This window comes from Notolepis coatsorum (genome assembly GCF_963971535.1).
Source record: "Notolepis coatsorum genome assembly, chromosome: 1".
In the NCBI taxonomy this organism is placed as follows: domain Eukaryota; kingdom Metazoa; phylum Chordata; class Actinopteri; order Aulopiformes; family Paralepididae; genus Notolepis; species Notolepis coatsorum.
Window position 1 is genome coordinate 301,182,449 of NC_140165.1, and position 19,347 is coordinate 301,201,795.

The 19,347-nt window shown below is 42.7% G+C and overlaps 1 protein-coding gene across 8 annotated transcripts in view; it reads right to left on the minus strand.

Moving 5' to 3' along the window:
* The window catches only part of synrg (synergin, gamma), a gene marked incomplete at its 5' end in the record, with an annotated part of 108,928 nt that overhangs the window by 16,146 nt on the left and 73,435 nt on the right, over positions 1-19,347 (minus strand). For all 8 annotated transcript variants that reach the window (XM_084331213.1, XM_084331212.1, XM_084331208.1 and 5 more), the window contains 2 exons: positions 1,191-1,301; positions 17,760-17,908. In XM_084331213.1, the coding sequence (XP_084187339.1) occupies positions 1,191-1,301; positions 17,760-17,908 (260 nt within the window). The remainder of the gene's footprint in view (positions 1-1,190; positions 1,302-17,759; positions 17,909-19,347) is intronic.

Genomic DNA, 19,347 nt, shown 5'->3' on the forward strand with positions numbered 1-19,347 from the left:
AGTGTTAACAACATGCATTAACAGTGTTAACAACATGCATTAACAGTGTTAACCACATGCATTAACAGTGTTAACAACATGCATTAACAGTGTTAACAACATGCATTAACAGTGTTAACATGCATTACCAGTGTTAACAACATGCATTAAAAGTGTTAACAAGTCAAGTCAAGTCAAGAGTTTTATTTGTCACGGCATACAAGTATACAATGAAATGCGGGGGGTCTTGCCCGCAACGATTGTGCATAATACAATAATAATATAATAAGAATCCAATAGAACGACATTGTGCAATAATACAAGTAATCAAAGTAGGGCATATCGGTATATGTACATGAGTTATTTACAGAGCATGGTAGGACATGGTAGTGCAGTACACTGTTAGCTACGGATGAGGCACTGGGTCTTTATGTACACTGCTATACAATGCCATATTATACAATCTCAAGTTATACTATACTATTCTTAAAGTGACCTTTCCTTTTGTAACAACGTGCATGAACAGTGTTAACAACGTGCATGAACAGTGTTAACAACCTGCATGAACAGTGTTAACAACGTGCATGAACAGTGTTAACAACCTGCATTAACAGTGTTAACAACATGCATTAGGGGTGTGAGGATCAGAGAGAGAGAGAGATGGAGAGAGAGATAGAGAGAAGAGAGAGAAAGACAAAGACAGAGAAAGAGAAAGAGAGATAAACATGCATTAGGGGTGAGGATGAGAGAGAGAGAGAAAGATAGAAAGAAAGAGAGGAGAGAAAAACATGCATTCAGCGGTGTGAGGATGAGGGAGAAGAAAGAAAGAGAGAGAAAAATAAGGTGAAAGAAGGAGAAAGAAAGAGAAAGAGAGACAGAGAAAAGAAAGAGAAAGGGAGAAAGAAAAACACGCATTCAGGGGTGTGAGGATGAGAGATAGAGAGAAAAGAAAGAGAGAAAGAGATAAAGACAAACATGCATTCAGGGATGTGAGGATGAGAGAGATAGAGAAAGAAAATAAAGAGAAAGAGAGAAAGAAGGAGAGAGAGACAAAAACATGCATGCAGAGGTGTGAGGATGAGAGAGAGAAAGAAAGAAAGAAAGAGAAAGAAAGAAAGAGAGAGAAAGTATGTGTGTTTGTATGCGTATCTGTGTACTGTATAATGTAACATAATGTGAGTGTGTGCGTGTGCGCGTGTGTGTGTACAAACCTTGCTGCGGGAGTCGACGTTGAGCAGACACACCCCACACGCTACCTCCTTGGCATTCTTGATACCGTGCCTCAGGATACAGGATGAGAAGTCTAGGGAGCTTTCATCAGGCTATACACACACACACACACACACAGACACAGACACACACACACACACACACACACACACACACACACACACAGACACAGACACAGACACAGACGCAATTTGTCACTTCCTGCTGCAGGGCAAAGTGTAGTCATTATTATTCTCCCCATAAAACAACGAGAATACATTACTGCTTACTATCAACATCTCTGTATATCAGACTTGTTTTCCAGCAGAAACCCTCAGACTACTAGGAGTTCTAGTAGTCTGCCGGGGCAACATCAATGAAAAACAACGCAGATTTATCACTGAGAGTCCTCTGGTGATGTCATCGTTAATTACAGCTCAATTAAATGGTGGATATAAAAAAAAATGGCAATCCCTATCGCTATCTTTTGCATCTCCATCATTTCATAATTTCATTTAATTTCATAATAATTTTATAATTAATTTGTATATTATATCAAGTCAAGTCAAGTCAAGTCAAGAGTTTTAATTGTCACGGCATACAGGTATACAATGAAATGCGGCTGGTCTTGCCCGCGACGATGTGCAATACAGTGGTACAACATATAATAGAATCCAATAAAATACAGTATATATATATATATATATTGAACTATATTTGCAGTATATACTATTATAATGGTACTATATTATATTGTATATATCATGTACTATATATCTCATATCACATTATATATGTGTTGTATACACTATTATGTACTATATACTATTATATATGCTATTATATACTGCAGGTATACTATACTGTAATGTGTACTGTAATATGTGTACTATATGTGTGTACTGTAATGTGTACTATATGTATGTTAAAAAAGAAAAAAAAAAAAAAACTTAAGTCTTCAGGGGTAGGGCCCAACAAGCCTAGTGCTTTTCCCTCGCCCTTTTCGGACAATTGGACAATGCTGCAATAGCAGCTGGTAAAACTTTGGCGATTTATGGAATGACTGTACTTAACGCAATGCGATGATTTAATGTCCTCCGATGACATCACCGGAGGACATGTGCAAACTCATTAACTCATTCAGCGCCAAAACGAGATATCAAATTTTTTTAATCCAAGCGTTGAGTGCCAAAAACGAGATATCTCGTTTTTAGTTCCTTTTTTTCTATTTTCTTATTCTAAACACTCGCGCAGGCCTTGGTGAGTGTGGCTGAGACCTGCAATGACGATTGAATCCCAACAGGTGGCAGTATCGCATACCTTATGAACTGCATGGGCTGAGAGTAACCAAATCACTAGGGATCCATGTATAAATAGTATAAATAGTGCCTGTCAAATGAGCCATACTATTCTGCCCTGTCAAGGCTAACCGCAGTAACTCGAAAAAAGTCAGAATTGAGTTAAGAGTGAAATTGAACTTGTCAATAAATGTTTTATCTTGTGACCAAGTTTCAGATGTTAATGTCGCTCAGTTTTGGAGATATGGGGTTTTAAAAACTGCAGTAACTACAAAATCACACTCAAAACCCAGGCAGACCGCAGTAACTTCCAAACAGTGAAACTGAGAAAAATGTCTTTAAAGTGTTGTGTTTTGACTTGCCATCCAAAATGTGTTATAGGTAGATAGATGATAGTACCCAGATTTAACATGTATTAATGAAGTACCCAGATTTAACATGTATTAACACTTTGGTTGCCTTGGGTTAAATTAATGATATACCATAGATTGCCAGCGCTATTTGTCTATGGAGAAAGTCCCCTTCTTTGCAGGGCTATAACTTTTTAAATTCTATTGCTACATTGCCATTATTAGGGCCCATTCAAAGTCCTATATGTATTGTTCATTGTGTAGCAACGTTAAACTTTTTCATTCACATATTCATAGTAAAGTATGGTCTAATGTATAAGTATGTTTTCATCTCTTTCTGCAACTTTCTCCAGAACGTGATATATAGCCCCAAATGCATTATATTGATGATGAAATACAGTTTGATGGCAATCAGCGCGATATAAAAAATTCCAACTAGACGTACTTCTAGAAGTTACTACACGTCATCTGATGTTGACCGGATGGGCGAGGGGGCGTTTATAATTCCGTGGGCAGCGTTATACCAATCATCTAATGTGGGTCAAATGTTGATAAAAGCAGTTAGTATCGAAGATGGTAACGTTACACGCTGAAACTCACCCCAGTCTCCGCGCGCCGTTGGGCGATCATCGTCGAGTAGAAATTTTATCATTATGGGATATATTATTACCCGGTCCATCTCCAGCTTGTATAATGGTATATACGTCCAAATCATGTTGTTTATCGAGTTATTGGCAATCGATCGCTATGTAGAGTGACGAGCTAGAGTGCCGGAACCTATACCGAGTGGCCGGAAGTAATAGGGCCGACCAGCAAAACCTCTACTGCGCTTCCTGTTAAGCGGTTGCGCCGATCGGCCACCAGATGGCGCTCCTGAACCGCCAGAGAGCTCAGTGGGTCCTGCTGGTGGATATCAGGCCAGCGGAGGGGGAATATGAATCCGATTCCAGATTTTTGAAATATTGATATAAGGACGCTGTACAGCGTCCCCCGGCAACTTTAGCATGGCCAGCAATGACGCTGTAAAGCGTTTTTAGGCAGTCAAAGTGTTAATGAAGTAATCTTTAGGCATACAAAAATTATTAACTTAACCTAGCCATTTTGAAAATGAAATTTAACACCTGAATATATTGGAATGATGATGATCCAAATAAAATGGCTAGGTTAAGTTATGAAAGCTGGAGGGAAAACAACATTGTATTTGAAGTTACTGCACTTTGCCTGTACATTACCTGTATAATTATTTAAGGAAATCGTGCAGCAGAGTGCAGTATCGGCTTTTTGGGGTTAATTAAAATAATTACGTCATATTTTTGTATGCCTAAAGATTACTTCATTAATACATGTTAAATCTGGGTACTATCATCTATCTACCTATAACACATTTTGGATGGCAAGTCAAAACACTTTAAAGCCATTTTTCTCAGTTTCACTGTTTGGAAGTTACTGCGGTCTGTCTTGACAGGGCACTATTGTCTCCATAGCTATAATATAGAATAATACGATGGGTCCGCAAACATCGTGAAAATGTTCAATAACGCTGGCGCCGGGGAGTAAAGATGGAAAAACAGCGCGGCAGTCAATGAGTTAAAGGGGCACTTCACCAAAAAACAACGCTGATTTATTTTGCACATAACCTCACACACATCAAAAGCAGTTTTGCACACATTTAGTTTGACAGTAATAACGACAGTAAAAGAGTTTGAATGTGGCCAGCGGTGATGTCATCGGTGTATGTTGTGTTAATCACAGCTCAGTGAAATGAGGTGTGAACGACTGGGGAGCCCGGGGGAGCTTGGCCTGAAAACATGATTTGTGAAATCGTGGGAGGCAGGTCTCTAAAACGTTGACAATATTTGATAGATAAGATATTGGAGCCGACATTGATGCTACACCTGCTGCTGTCAGCACAGATCCACCGCCACCCAAAGGTCATTGGCTTGAGCTTATTGGAAGAGTGGATTAAATGGTAAATGGTGCATTTATATAGCAGCTTTTTATCCAAAGCGCTTTACAATTTGTTCCTCACATTTTACCCATTTACTCACACACCGACAGCGGAAGCGACCATGCAAGGTGCCAACCTGCTCATCGGGAGCAAATAGGGTTTAATTGTCTTGCTCAAGGACACTTCGACACACTGACTGGGATGAGCGGGAATCGAACCGGGAACCTCCAGATTACCAGACGACTGCTCTACCTCCCCCATTAATTTGATTAAGCGGGTTATTAACCGGGTTGTAAGCAGCCATGCACAGAACCAGTTGCGCAAATCTTTATTAAAGTGTTTGCGATTGTGATAGCATTAGTGTTGACACAATACCAAAATCATGACTTCGATACCGATACCAGCCTAAGTATCACAATACCGGTTCTAAAACGATACCAGGGCAAAAACCTAAAACATCAGGAGTATAATATTAGATGACAGAAAATGGAAAATTATTTATAACGCTGTTGAAACATACATTTTCAAAAGAAAATGCTGTTACCGCTGCTGAGCTCATCTCTGTTTGGCTACTTAAAATCAGCTGACACTGTAAATGGTAACACGCCCACTATGCATAGCACACACACACACACACACACACACACACACACACACACACACACACACACACACACACACACACACACACACACACACACACACACACACACACACACACACACACACACACACACACACACACACACACACACACACACACACACACACACACACACACACACACACACACACACACACACACACACACACACACTTCTAAAAGTATTGATACTAATAAAATGTAGTATTGGACCATTTTTAACGGCTGGGTAATGCAATACTTTTCTACAGTAGTATCGGCGTATCGTGCAACCCTAGATAGCATAGCACGTAAAAGGGCTGCTGAAATCACAGCCACCAAGCTAAAGGAGATTCTGCCAAACGAGGCACTTGAGATAAATTGCAAATTAACAACAACATTGTTCAGATCCTCTTACATGGCGACCGAGGAAAGGCTGTCTCATGAAAAGCTGCCTCCTTTGATGAAGCTCAACATTGCAAAAGCAAGCACTGTACATAAGTCAGATCGCTCGAGGGCTGAAATGATGCCATATCACACAGCAAACGCGAATATTAAAGAGAGCGATTAAAGAATCAACGTCGCCATTGATGAAGGCACAGTACACAGGCATCCTTATCTCATTACGTGAGATGTGCCGCGAGTGGGAACGGAGGTGTGGACAATGTATTATTTGTAGACATTGTAGAACTGACAGAGGGCACAGATGCAGAACCTATTTACAACAGCTTGAGACAGAGCTTTCGCCAAGCGGGATTAGATGATGAGTTTTTTGGGGGGTAAACACATCATCAGCATCACCACAGATGGGGGGCTTCAGTTCACAAACGGCTAAACTAGTGGAGTGATGACAAGGCTTAAAGTGCGATTTTCCCAAACATTCAGTCCATACATTGCCTGGCTGGCCCACTGCCTTGAATTGGCAGGTTGCTGGATGTAAATTTTTTTTTTTAATCTCCAAGCAGTACTCTCTGCACCACCAGTCGGCAAAGAATGCGAGATTGCTCGAGGAGGAGAAGAGGCAGATCTAAATATGCACATTTTGAGAATCGGCACAGATTCGAGTCGTTTTAATACTGTAAAAGCAGTCTGGAATAACTACCATGCTTTAGTGTCACTTTAAAAACAGGAAGCGAGGAAGCATCTCGCTATTGATATACATGAAAGCTTGTTTTTACATGATACCTAATTTCATCATTTTGTCTTTACTGTATGAAGCACAATCTCAGGGGCTCATATACAGAACCAAGCATTTCACTGTAATGTACATGTACCTTATATGTGACAAATAAAACAAAACTTGAACTTGAGGCAAGTGGAGGTAAATCCACACTGAAGTCAGTAGAGCACACTTCCCTGGGCATGTTCAAAGTTGTTAAACTCATTGATGGCAGGGGCAAGAGTAACCAGAGTCAGTTTCATCAATCTGTGATTGACAATCTCACAACGCGAATGCCAGTCAGACCTCGTCCTGATGCTGAAACCGCTGGATAAGCACCTTTGGCCACAGGAGCACAATGCATCGATCCTGTGTATGGAGAAGACGAGGTACGGGCACTTGCTAAAAAGTAAAAACACTTAAGCCGGAGAGGTGGTTGAGGAGTTCCACGGGTGGAAGTTACAAGATAAAGCACCGGGGTAAGTGCTGGAGAAGCTTTGCACAGCAAGCAGGACACATCTTCCCACCTCATCAGAGTGCGAGAGAGGGTGTTCTGCCGTTAAAAGAACACGCCAACATTTGGGGAAATTAGCTTACCGTCTTCTCCAGAGAGAGACAAGATAGATGGATACCAGTTTCCTTTCGTTCAGTAGAAAGCTATCTGGCTGCACGTTAGCCCAGCGTAGCTGTCCACTTCCATTCATTGTGCTAAGCTAGGCTCACGTGCAGCCAGATAGCTTTCTACTGAACGCACAGAAAGGAAACTGGTATCCATCTTCCCGTCTCTCTCCGGAGAAGACGGTAAGCAAATTTCCCAAAATGTTGGCGTGTTCCTTTAATGACACTGAGGGGCAAGAAAACAGCCTCTCCTTGCAACTTTTGGTGAATCTTTGGAGGGATCCGACCCGACTCCCTTCATCACGTACTGTATCGCCAGTCCACATCATGTGCTTCTGGACGAACAACAAAGACAGCTGAGCTTAAGCTGCTGTTCTGTTTTAAGGCAAAGGCTATTCCCCATTAACTGTAGTATTCACTGTTGGCACTGTATTGTATGTGCTGGGTGTTGATGGAAGACTGGATCTCTTGTAGGCAGCCTGGCCTGTCATGGTATTTACAATGCTCATGCATACGTGAGTTGTTATAGGCAGGTTTGTTGACACGTGACCCCTGGTTTTGATGTCTTTATTGTACCAATAAATTATTGTGCTCATCTGTATGCAATGGGTCATTTTAGCCGTTTTTCAACCTTTTGTACGCAGCCTGGCGTGCTCTGTTTTTGTCTGTTATAGGCTGTTTTGACATTTGACCTATCCAACCATCAGTCTTATTTGTGCCAATAAACTATAGAATAATAGTACATCACTATGCAAACGATACTGTGCCCTGCTTTAATTGGCCGTATTGCATCATACCGTGATGTATGGTTTTCTGATATCCGTGTGGAGGTTTAATGTGGTCATTAACTGATTATTTTATATCAGATGTGCTGACATAAACTAGGCCTACATGCTTGCAGCTATGAATCACAGTCACAGTCGGTCCTCTCTTTGAGGCACGTGCAAGCGGTATAATTCACACACTGCTTACAGGGACTGCTACCTTATCATTTCACTGAGCTGTAATTAACACGACACAAGGATTCAATGTCCCCCAATGACATCACTATGGTGGCCATATTCTAACTAATTTACTCTTAATAACTGTCAAACTAAATCAATGTTTGCAGAGGTTTTTGGATGTGTTCCTTTAACTTATAATAAGATATCCAACAAATAATTATTCTGCTGAAATGATGGAAAGTGGGGGGGGGGGGGGGGTGATTCTATCTATAGTGTTTCAATTAGACATTTGTTCACCTCTCCTCCTCCTCATCCCTCCCCTCCCTTCCTCAAAGCAGAACTTTGGTATTATGTTCTGGTATTTGAGAAGCAATATCTCTGCCTGGGCAGCAGGGGGGATAAGGACAGACTGTCTCTCCTCTGATTTACATGCAGTAGGTGACAGCTGGACACCTGTCGTTAGGGTAGGAAATTAACAAGGGGCTCTGGGGCAAAAATGTCCCTTAAAGTTCAGAAAATGTCCCTGAAATACGGATTATGGGTAAAATAAATAAAGCCTCTTGAAATAATAGAAAAAGGACAGGGTGTATATTAACTGAATGTCCCACAGTGTGTGTGTGTGTTCCTTTTGAAGCAACGGTTTGTTTGAAGTTTAGTTTTATTTGTCACATATAAGGTACCTGTACATTATAGTGAAATGCTTGGTTCTGTATGACCCTCCTGAGATTGTGCTTCATACAGTAAAGGTAAAAGAGTAAAGACCAAACACTATACAAAATATACAATATACAAAACTAAAATTTAAAAAAATTAGGGAGTGTGTATGTGCAAATGTGTAAGAATAAATAGATAAAATACTGTGTAATGTTTAAAAAGTGTTTAAAGTGTTTAAGGTGAATGTTTAAAGTGAGTGTGTGTTGTGTGCAATGAATGTAGAATGGACGGATTATGTTACATTGAGTCCACAGTGAGTTTGGATGAAATTGCTTAATTTAATGTTGAAAATAAATAAATAAATAAAAATAATAAAAGCAATAAAAAAGAGAATAGAAAAGAAAGAAAAAAAAAAGCATTGATTTACTACATTAATTTAAGTCCAAGTCGAGTCACGAGTCCTGAAAATCAGTCTGGACTCTGGTACTACAACACTGCCTCCAACATTTTTCTTGCGTACGGTGGTGGGTATGGGAGAACAGTGCCAAGTCGTCAGCAAAGTCGAGGTTCATATCAATTCAAATTCATATAAATTCTGCTCATAACTGTTCATAGAATCCATCCTTTGCTTTTTCGAGGTTCATATCAATTCAAGTTCATATCAATTCTGTTCGTAACTGTTCATAGAATCCATCCTTTGCTTTTTCGAGGTTCATATCAATTCAAGTTCATAGCAATTCTGCTCGTAACTGCTCATAGAATCCATCCTTGGCTTTTCCGTCCCTGTCATCTGTTGGGGCAGAGCGCTGAACGATCATGAATCTGACCTTCATAAGTCTGCCGTTGACAGGTTTCCATTCCATCAGACATTTGTCGATTCCCCCCTTTTTTTCTATGATGATGGCTACCCCCTCGTGGTGTTGGTTGTCATTTCTTTTCCGGAGTCTCTCCTGTGTGGGGTTTTTTGTCTCCCCGATCCCGTCAAACCTACTTGTGCCAATTCCAAGAATGTGCAAGTTGTAATGTCACTCGAGGGAGTGTACGTGTTTCACACAAGGTTCTCACGTTCCAGAATCCAATCCTGACCTTGCGTTCGGTGCCGAGGACGCCCACCTGCTTGTCGGCAGCTTGCTGGCGGCTTCACTACTGGCATTTAGAGTATCCACTGATGACTCCGGAAGCCCATAAACACAGTAGTGTGTTTATGTCCTTTGATGCTGTTTTCTGTAAGTGTTTGTTCTACACGGCTGGATTGTTAGTAGGGGTGAGCGATGTGGCCGAAATATCATATCACAATATTTCTACACATCGTGTTTCTTGCTTTTCTGTGGCCATTTATCGGCCTGTATATCATTTCAAAATCTATTTTATAGCACTTTTCTACACACACTCGAAGCGCTTTACAATGTGGGGTGGAAATTGTCTCTTTCAACACCACTGTGTATCACCCAACCTTGGGCTACGCAGGCTCAATGGCTGCCATACAATGGCACCAGGCACACATCACACTACACAATGGCTGAAAGGTTCAGGAGACAGGGATTGATACCAGCCAATTAACCCTTTATTTGCCAATGACGTGTTACCACGTCATTCTCCGCCATGCGTAATCTGCCAATGACGCCGTAAGGCGTCTTTGAGATCAATATTTAAAAAATCTGTTATGTCAATCATATTTTACCCACAGAGACTTGAGACTTGCTGTTGATCTCCTCTCAACTCTCCAACGGTTCAAGACCGCCATCTGGTGGCCGATCGGCGAATCGCCCAAACCGGAAGTGACGCGGCAGGAAGTGGTGCTCAACCATATTTCGTCCGGTCACTCGCTATTGCTCCCGGGACTCGAGCTTGATACACTGGATAGCGATCCGTTGCCAATAACTCGATAAACAACATGATTTTGACGTATATACTATTATACAACCTGGAAATGGATCGCATATATCAACATCCCATAATCGCGAACTTTCTGCTCCACGCTGACCACCCAACGGTCAGAGGAAGCTGCGGTAAGTTTCAGCGTGTTTGATTATTATGATCCATAAAAACTGCTGTGATCTATGTATCGCCCATACTACATGAATGATTTAATGTCGGCCACGGACTAATAAACCCCCCCCCCACCCCCTCCGGTCACCAGCAGATGATGAGGCATGACGTTTAGGACCTTGTACAATTGAAATTTTTAATCTGACGTCAATCGGTATCAAACTACATTTGATGATATGTATTTATAGCTATAACTCACGTTCTGCAGAATGCTGCAGAAAACGATAAAAACATATTTATACTTTAGACCGTATTTTAGTATGAATATGTGAATGAAAAAGTAGAACGTTGCTGTTGTCAATTTAGCAATACAATTTAAAAAGTTATAGCCCTGCAAAGAAGGGGAACATCTCCATAGATTTACAGTACTGGCAGACAGTGGATTAAGATCAGAATAATCCCTGGCAGATAAAGAGTTAAGGGGAGAGGGGGTGATTAGGTGGCCTTGATGTCAGAGACCTGGTCGGGGAACCCCCTACCAATTACTTTCACAAGGCTACCTAAGCCAAATTCTATTATTATTATTATTATTATTATATTATTATTATTATTATTATTATTATTATTATTATTATTATTATAATAAAGATAATGTATTTTAGCAGTTGCAATTTCAAGACAAACTTTTTCAATGCAGGGTAATTCAACATGTATTGGCCAACAGTTGATACAACTAGGCCTATTCCAAAGATCAAAACAAATCAAATGTATTTGTAAAGCCTGAAGCCACAAGGTAATGCCCCCATGGGCTGGACAAGTCTTCTTTAAGTCAAGAAGAAACATCACAATAAATCAAGAACAAAAACCACCATAAAATCCTAAATAAATGCAACACTCCCAGACATACCCCAGCGAAGGTAAGGAAAAACTCAGTAAAAACCTAGCAATAGGAAAAAAGCAAAACAGGCGACGTGGAGGAGAGAAACCTTAGAAGGGCCGTTCAAAGGGGGATCCCCCAACTTGGATGTCGGTGATAATATAGTGTTGCTATGGATGCTAAAGAGAATGCACTACGGCTTGCTCTCTGCACGTCAACGTGTAACATAGCTGACAAAATGTCAGAGTGGCTGCCGTGGAAGTTATGAATAGAAATTATGTGTGGCTTTTATCACGGCCTCCACATGAAGGCATATCATAACAAAACTGTAATCATCTGCGATCTAAGATGGTCATATATCGCCCACTGAGCCCTAACGTTAGCCCTGTGCCCAGCCCTCAAACAGCAGGTGACTGATCCAGTCCCGTGTGACATCTGAAAACCCAAAAGATGTTTTTCACAGGGAATCGTGATGCAGGGGGCGTTTTTTTTTTTTTTGCAGCATGTAGACAGACAGACCTACTGGCCTATAAGTTGAAACTTGGGTGCTACAGTCTTGAGTGCCTAGTATTATGTATAGTAGTAAAGACACATTAGCATAGTAGGTAGTAATAGGCAAGGACGATAATTTAGTGGCAGAGTGCATGATAGTAAAAGATATTGATATTATTGATTGATGTTGATTGATATTGATTGAAGTGTGTTTTTAGTCAACGGCGGAACACAGGTTGGGTTTCGGCAGTTTTATAGATAGGAGGCCCACCTTAAAGCCTTCGACTTCCTGAGAATTTAGCAAGAATGCAGCACCTAGAAGCTCTCACACATGACACCATTTACTGTCTTTCCAATAGGAACCCTTCTCTATTTCCCTCTCAGCCTTCCTAGCAGTCAATATAGGAGAACACTGCCCACTCTGTGTGTTCTGTATCTGAGCTATAGATTAAGCCATTAATTTGCACAAGCTATGGAGTGTATATATCTCCATAGACTACGGTACTACTAGGTATATACAGTATATCCTATATCTCTAATCTATCTATTATCTAACTACAGATAATACGTCAGTCACCCTGCGTCCAGCGTTGTACTTTGGGCAGTCTATGCTGAGGCGCCCAGGAGCAGACCCTTGTTCTCTGCTGTTGAACACCAAAAACCCTTCTATTCCAAACTTGGCTGAAGCACCTTTGGGACTTTAAGTTTTACAAGTTTTTAAGTCTTTATATCTTATTTGACTATAATTTCCTTGCAAATGATTTATTTTTAAATGTTTAATTTACTGAGCAGTTACTGCTTTATTGTGTTATTGTACTGTATTATTATCTTGATGCTCTACACAGCCCGGGGGCGGGTCACACAGGGAAAGCGTTTCACCACACGTACGTGACAAATAAACTTGACCTTGAACTCGACTGTGTGTGTGTGTGTGCCTGCATGTGTGTGTGCATGCGTGTGTGCATATGTGCGGGTCTTAGTCTTTATATGGTAGCCTAGGTCATGTACACAAGCTGGTTGTGAGGGGCCTCCAGACGGCTGCTCTCTCTAAGAGAAGGACCCAGCAGTCAGAGAGGTATTGTTCAGTATCTGTTGTTGGCAGCCGCTCAGTATAAAGGAGATGCTGCTATTAACACTTTGAGTGCCACGGACGCGTTTTGTCGTTAGTTCATGCCGACTGTTGAATGCCACCAACGCTATATAGCGTTCTTTGACGTATATTTTTTTATTAGCGATTTTAATTCATATTTCATCAATCGAGCCTCACGCTAGTGCTGCAGACTCTCTCTGAGCTCCATTGGGAAAATACCGCCCCCTATCGTCTCTCCCTGTGTAACTGCACCCCATTAGATTAGACTGGTGGGGGGGGGGGGGGGGGGGTCCAGTTTCCTCATTTTACTTTTCCGTCAAGCCAACTGAAGGATCGAAGTGATTGCAGAGCCACAAAACAACGTGGAATACATTTAGTCAGTCAAAGCTTACTAAAAGCACGAGCAGTGAACTCCAAGCCCACGTGACTGAACTCAAACTAGAAAGAAACAGACTAAGAAACGACGTAAACTCCATGATCAAAACTGCAAAAAAGAATTTCATCAATGACAAAACTGAGGAAAACAAAAACAAACCACGTGAACTTTGGAAATTACTCAATAATCAACTAGGATGCAGTAAAAAACTTAAAACCAGATTCTCAAACATAAACATAAAAACGGACAACACGCTCATCACAGACAAGCTGGATGTAGCCAATTACTTAAACATTTTCTTCACAAACATAGCCACAACACTGGTAAACAAACTACCCTCCCACTCAGGGCTTTATGGGGTAGAACACATAGTAGCTTACTACAAACACCTAGGGGTCCGCAAGGACGACTTCAAGCTGGAAATGGTAACAACAGATGAGGTACTCAATAAACTGAGCGCCCTCCAACCTAACAAGGCCACTGGCCATGACAACATCCCCTCCAAATTCCTCAGAGACTCAGCAGCCGCCATCACACCAATCATCACACACATAATAAACCTCTCCATAAAACAGGGACACGTCCCCAAGGACTTCAAAATTGTGAGGGTGACCCCTCTGCACAAAAAGGGCAGCAAATTAGACCCAGGCAACTACCGCCCTGTTTCTATTCTCACCTCCATCTCGAAAGTCATGGAAAAAATAGTCTACGAACAGGTCGAAAAGTACCTAGCGGAAAAAAATCTAATCTACGAATTCCAATCTGGCTTCAGAACATCCCACTCCACTGACACATGCCTTCTCTATTTGAATGACCACATCAAACAAGAGGTGGACGCAGGCAAATACTGCGGCATGGTCATGCTGGACCTACAAAAGGCCTTTGACACGGTCAATCACTCCATTCTGATTGACAAGCTAAAAGCAATTGGTTTTGATAGTCTATCAGTGAGCTGGATGCAATCCTACCTTGAGGGGAGGGAACAGATGGTGGAGGTAAACGGTACCCTATCCCCCCCCCTCACAGTGAGCTGTGGTGTTCCACAAGGAAGCATACTAGGACCGCTACTGTTCCTAATTTATGCAAATGACATGTCGTCAGCTTGTGACTGCAACTTGTTCCTGTTTGCGGACGACTCAGCCCTGCTGGTCTCTGACAAGAACAAGTTACAGGTTGAAAAAACCCTCAGCTCGGAACTAGGCAGAATCTGCATATGGCTCGCTGATAACAAACTATCATTACACATGGGCAAAACAGAGTCCATTCTCTTCGGTTCAAATAACAAACTCAGCAAGACCGACGGCTTCTCAGTTACAGTGGGTGACAATATTGTCACAAGGAAAGATGAAATTACCTACCTGGGTTCCATCCTAGAGGCTAATCTCTCCTGTGACAAAATGGCATCCAATGTAATAAAAAAAGTCAACCAACGAACTCGATTCTTGTACCGGATCTCCTCTCTGGTAAACAAGAACACCCTGAAGACTCTGGCAGGAGCACTCATTCAGGGGTACTACGACTATGCTTGCACCTCATGGTACCAAAGCACCTCAAAGGCGCTAAAAACAAAATTACAAACATCTCAAAACAAACTGGTCAGACTACTGCTTGACCTTACTCCTAGAACCCACCTCACCCCTGCCCACTTTGACAACCTAGGATGGCTTAGAGTAGACGACAGAGTACAACAACTTGCAATGGGCCTGGTCTACAAGATACACTACACGACCAAGGTACCCATGTACATGTCAAAATACTTCCCAAAGGTCAGTGAATACCACGATCACAACACCAGAGGGAGCTCCACAAATCATGTTAAACCCAGATTCGGCTCAAATAAGGGACTAAACACGTTTCGCAATTATGCCACATCAATGTGGAACGCCCTACCCAAAGCTGTAAAGGAATGTGGATCACTACCCACTTTCAAAACCTCTCTCAAGGGACACCTACGGGAGACTGCAATTCAACACTGGCCCCTGTAAATATCCTAACCCAACCCCCTCCAATGTACAGTCATTTACCTAGTATGGTTTTGTCAATAGTTCAATGTACAATTGTGTTTGTTTGTACAGTGTCTCCTCCCCCCCCCCCTCAATGTACAGTGTTACTTGTTTATACAGTGTGCCCCCCGGCCCCCCCCCCCCCCCCAACCACCTCCAATGTAAATTACCCAGTATGGTTGTCAATATCCCAATGTACCCAACCCCCCCCACCCAACCTCCTCCAATGTACAGTTTCTACGTCAAATGTATATACTCCCTTTTCTTGACTCCTTCTGTATCACAAACAGTACTGTATTTGCAAATCTGGTATGTCATAAATGTATAGATGTAGCAGTACTGACTATCTGTATGTCATGTATGTCATATATGTCTATATGAATTGAAAATGGGGGACCCTGATGGAAACAAGACAAACGTCTTTCTCAGGTCTGCATCCCCTTAACAATTGTATGTATTGAGCCGTACTGTATTGTACCCATTCTGCAATCTGTTAAATAAAGTTTTCATTCATTCATTCATTCACATATTTACAGTACCCGGCGGTGAATCAATAAACGCAATCGATATTTGGAATGGCGATCAGGAATTGGAATAATCTTTTTGGAGAACATCTGATCTGAGGTAAGCAATTTATTTGACCAGTCTTGGGGTAATCGGATGTATTTTCACAGAGATATCAGCGTTTGCCCCATGTGTGTGTGTGTGTGTGTGTGTGTGTGTGCGCTGATCAGGAAATGAGAATATATGTTTCAGATCGCTTCTCTAGCGTGCATGAAAAGTGCTATACAAATAAAGTTATTATTATTATAAGTACACATATACTATCGATAATCTAGCGGTTATTTGAAAACGATTCATAAATAGGCAGAAAAATTACAACGTTTTTTGTGTGTTCCAGAATATTCCAGTAAATGCCGTTTATCACGGAATCTATATATTTTCCTGAAACTTTCAAGAAAACAAGGGCTTTTAAAAATTCTATAAAACGGAAATGAACAGATTAAAAACAATCCGTTTCGACAATGTTGACTGCAAACAAGTCATTGATAAGCGACGGGCAGATTAGACACATAGCCATAATTTAAGACATAGATTATGCGTTTAGAGCGCTATCATTGAAGTGGGTGGTGGCATTCAACGATAAATAGTGCACGCCACGCTGGCAATCAAAGTGTTAATATACATGAAGTGGTTTTTTTTGTACCTTTTCACCTGCTACTGTTATTTCCATCATGTGTGTTATCGATATCTGATTGCATTATTAGCGTTTATTACATGGCGTTTGAAAATTCGCCAAAATGCTTGATTGTGATTGGTCAATAGCGCTCCGTTGCCCCTAGCAGCGGTCAATTATTTCTCGATAATTCACCGCTGCTAGGGGCAACGCGCAATAATGATGTGGACATAAATAAATCATTCAAATCGGTGTGTGTATAGTATGTACGTATGTGTGTGTGTGCATGTGCGTGTGTATGTACTTGTGTATGTACTTGTGTGTGTGTGTGTGTGTGTGCATGTGTATGTACGCACATACGTGTGTATGTATGTACAGTACATGTGTGTGCATGTACGTGTGTGTGTATGTACGTGTGTGTATGTACGTGTGTTCAACCTGTGCAATGATGATTCTGTGTTCTCTAATATTACAGATAACACCCCTGATGTATTTGTTGTAAATTAACACCTTAGGGAGGTGTCCATTCTTGAGGTTGGCTGTACTTTTGATTACAGCTTAGAAGAAGCCTTTCTAACCAAAATGCTGAAATACCAACAGCTACAGCAGACCATCTCACAGCTATAGGCTACAGATGTAAACTCCTAGTTTTTATCTTTGGCAGCCTAGGGCATGTGCACAAGTTGGTTGTGAGGGGCCTACAAAATAGCCGGTCTCCCCAAAAGGAAGGCCAAGCAGTTAGCCAGGTACTGCTCAGTATCAGCAATTATAGGAAGCCGCTCAATTTGGAGGAGGCGCTGTTACCTTTTCCCATGATTCTGCCGTCCATGCACCTTGTCCCTGACTGTTCTTTCATAATTTCTGACTGCACTGGCAGTGTTTATGTCCTTTGTATGAGGCCTCCTTGTACTTCTGTTCATGTGGACATAAATAAACATTTCAAATGTGTGCGTACGTGTGTGCCTAGTCCTCACCGCTAGGTTGGCCAGAGACATGAAGCCCATGAGGTTGTTCCACACGCGGCTAACGTCCTTCAGCAGCTGCTGGAGCTTCTCAGAGCAAACCGCCGTGGCCTTGATACCCAGCTCCACCCGCTTGGTCACACGGTACACCTCCACCACACCTGCCCGACAACACACACACACACATGTATAGAGACACATTAATACACTTTTATGAGTTTATTGTTCTTTTTATGGAAGAGTCACAGAGGAGGTCGCATCACACACACACACACACACACACACTCTAAGTAACGTGCAGACAGGAAACCAGTTTGTAAAAGAGAAGCCTCCTTGACAGTAGCGGACAAGGTCAGATAAACACAGGGGTATGCACTTACACACCTCCCCTCTCTTTCTCTGACACACACACACACACACACACACACACACACACACACACACACACACACACACACACACACACACACACACACACACACACACACACACACACACACACACACACACACACACACACACACACACACACACACACACACACACACACACACACACACACACACACACAGTTTTCTGTAGCGGTGTGCTGAGGAGTCAGGGGGGTCAGGTTCTGGTTGTGTTCTCATTATTACACGTTTGCAGCTCCCAGCTCATTAAAAGCTGATGGAAGCTGCAGGCCGGTCAGAGCTGCACACAGCCAGAGAGCAGGACCTTGTCGGAGATTAACCTTCACACCTACAACTGAGAAAGCAGTGGAGATTGGAACATTGGGAGAGACTCTGAGTCTCTAATGAGTTCCAGAGCCTGGAGAAGAGCTCTGTCCCCAAAACTGTGAAGGTTGGACTCGGGGGGTTGGAGAGGAGGCAGGCTGATCTGAAGGACCGAGAGGGTTGAGAGGGGGAGAGGAGGTGAGTGAGGAGGAGAGGAGGTGAGTGAGGGGGAGAGGAGGTGACTGAGGGGGAGAGGAGGTGAGTGAGGGGGAGAGGAGGTGAGGGTTGGTAGGGGGAGAGCAGGTGAGGGTTGTGAGGGGGAGAGGAGGTGAGGGTTATGAGGGGGAGAGGATGTGAGGGTTATGAGGGGGAGAGGATGTGAGGGTTGTGAGGGGGAGAGGAGGTGAGGGTTATGAGGGGGAGAGGATGTGAGGGTTATGAGGGGGAGAGGATGTGAGGGTTGTGAGGGGGAGAGGAGGTGAGGGTTGTGAGGGGGAGAGGAGGTGAGTGAGGGGAGAGGAGGTGAGGGTTGTGAGGAGGAGAGGAGGGGAGGGTTGTGAGGGGGAGAGGAGGTGAGGGTTGTGAGGAGGAGAGGAGGTGAGGGTTGTGAGGGGGAGAGGAGGTGAGGGTTGTGAGGGGGAGAGGAGGTGAGGGTTGTGAGGGGGAGAGGAGGTGAGGGTTGTGAGGGGGAGATGAGGGCTGTGAGGGGGAGAGGAGGTGAGGGTTGTGAGGGGGAGAGGAGGTGAGGGTTGTGAGGGGGAGAGGAGGTGAGGGTTGTGAGGGGGAGAGGAGGTGAGGGTTGTGAGGGGGAGATGAGGGCTGTGAGGGTTGTGAGGGGGAGAGGAGGTGAGGGTTGTGAGCGGGAGAGGAGGTGAGGGTTGTGAGGG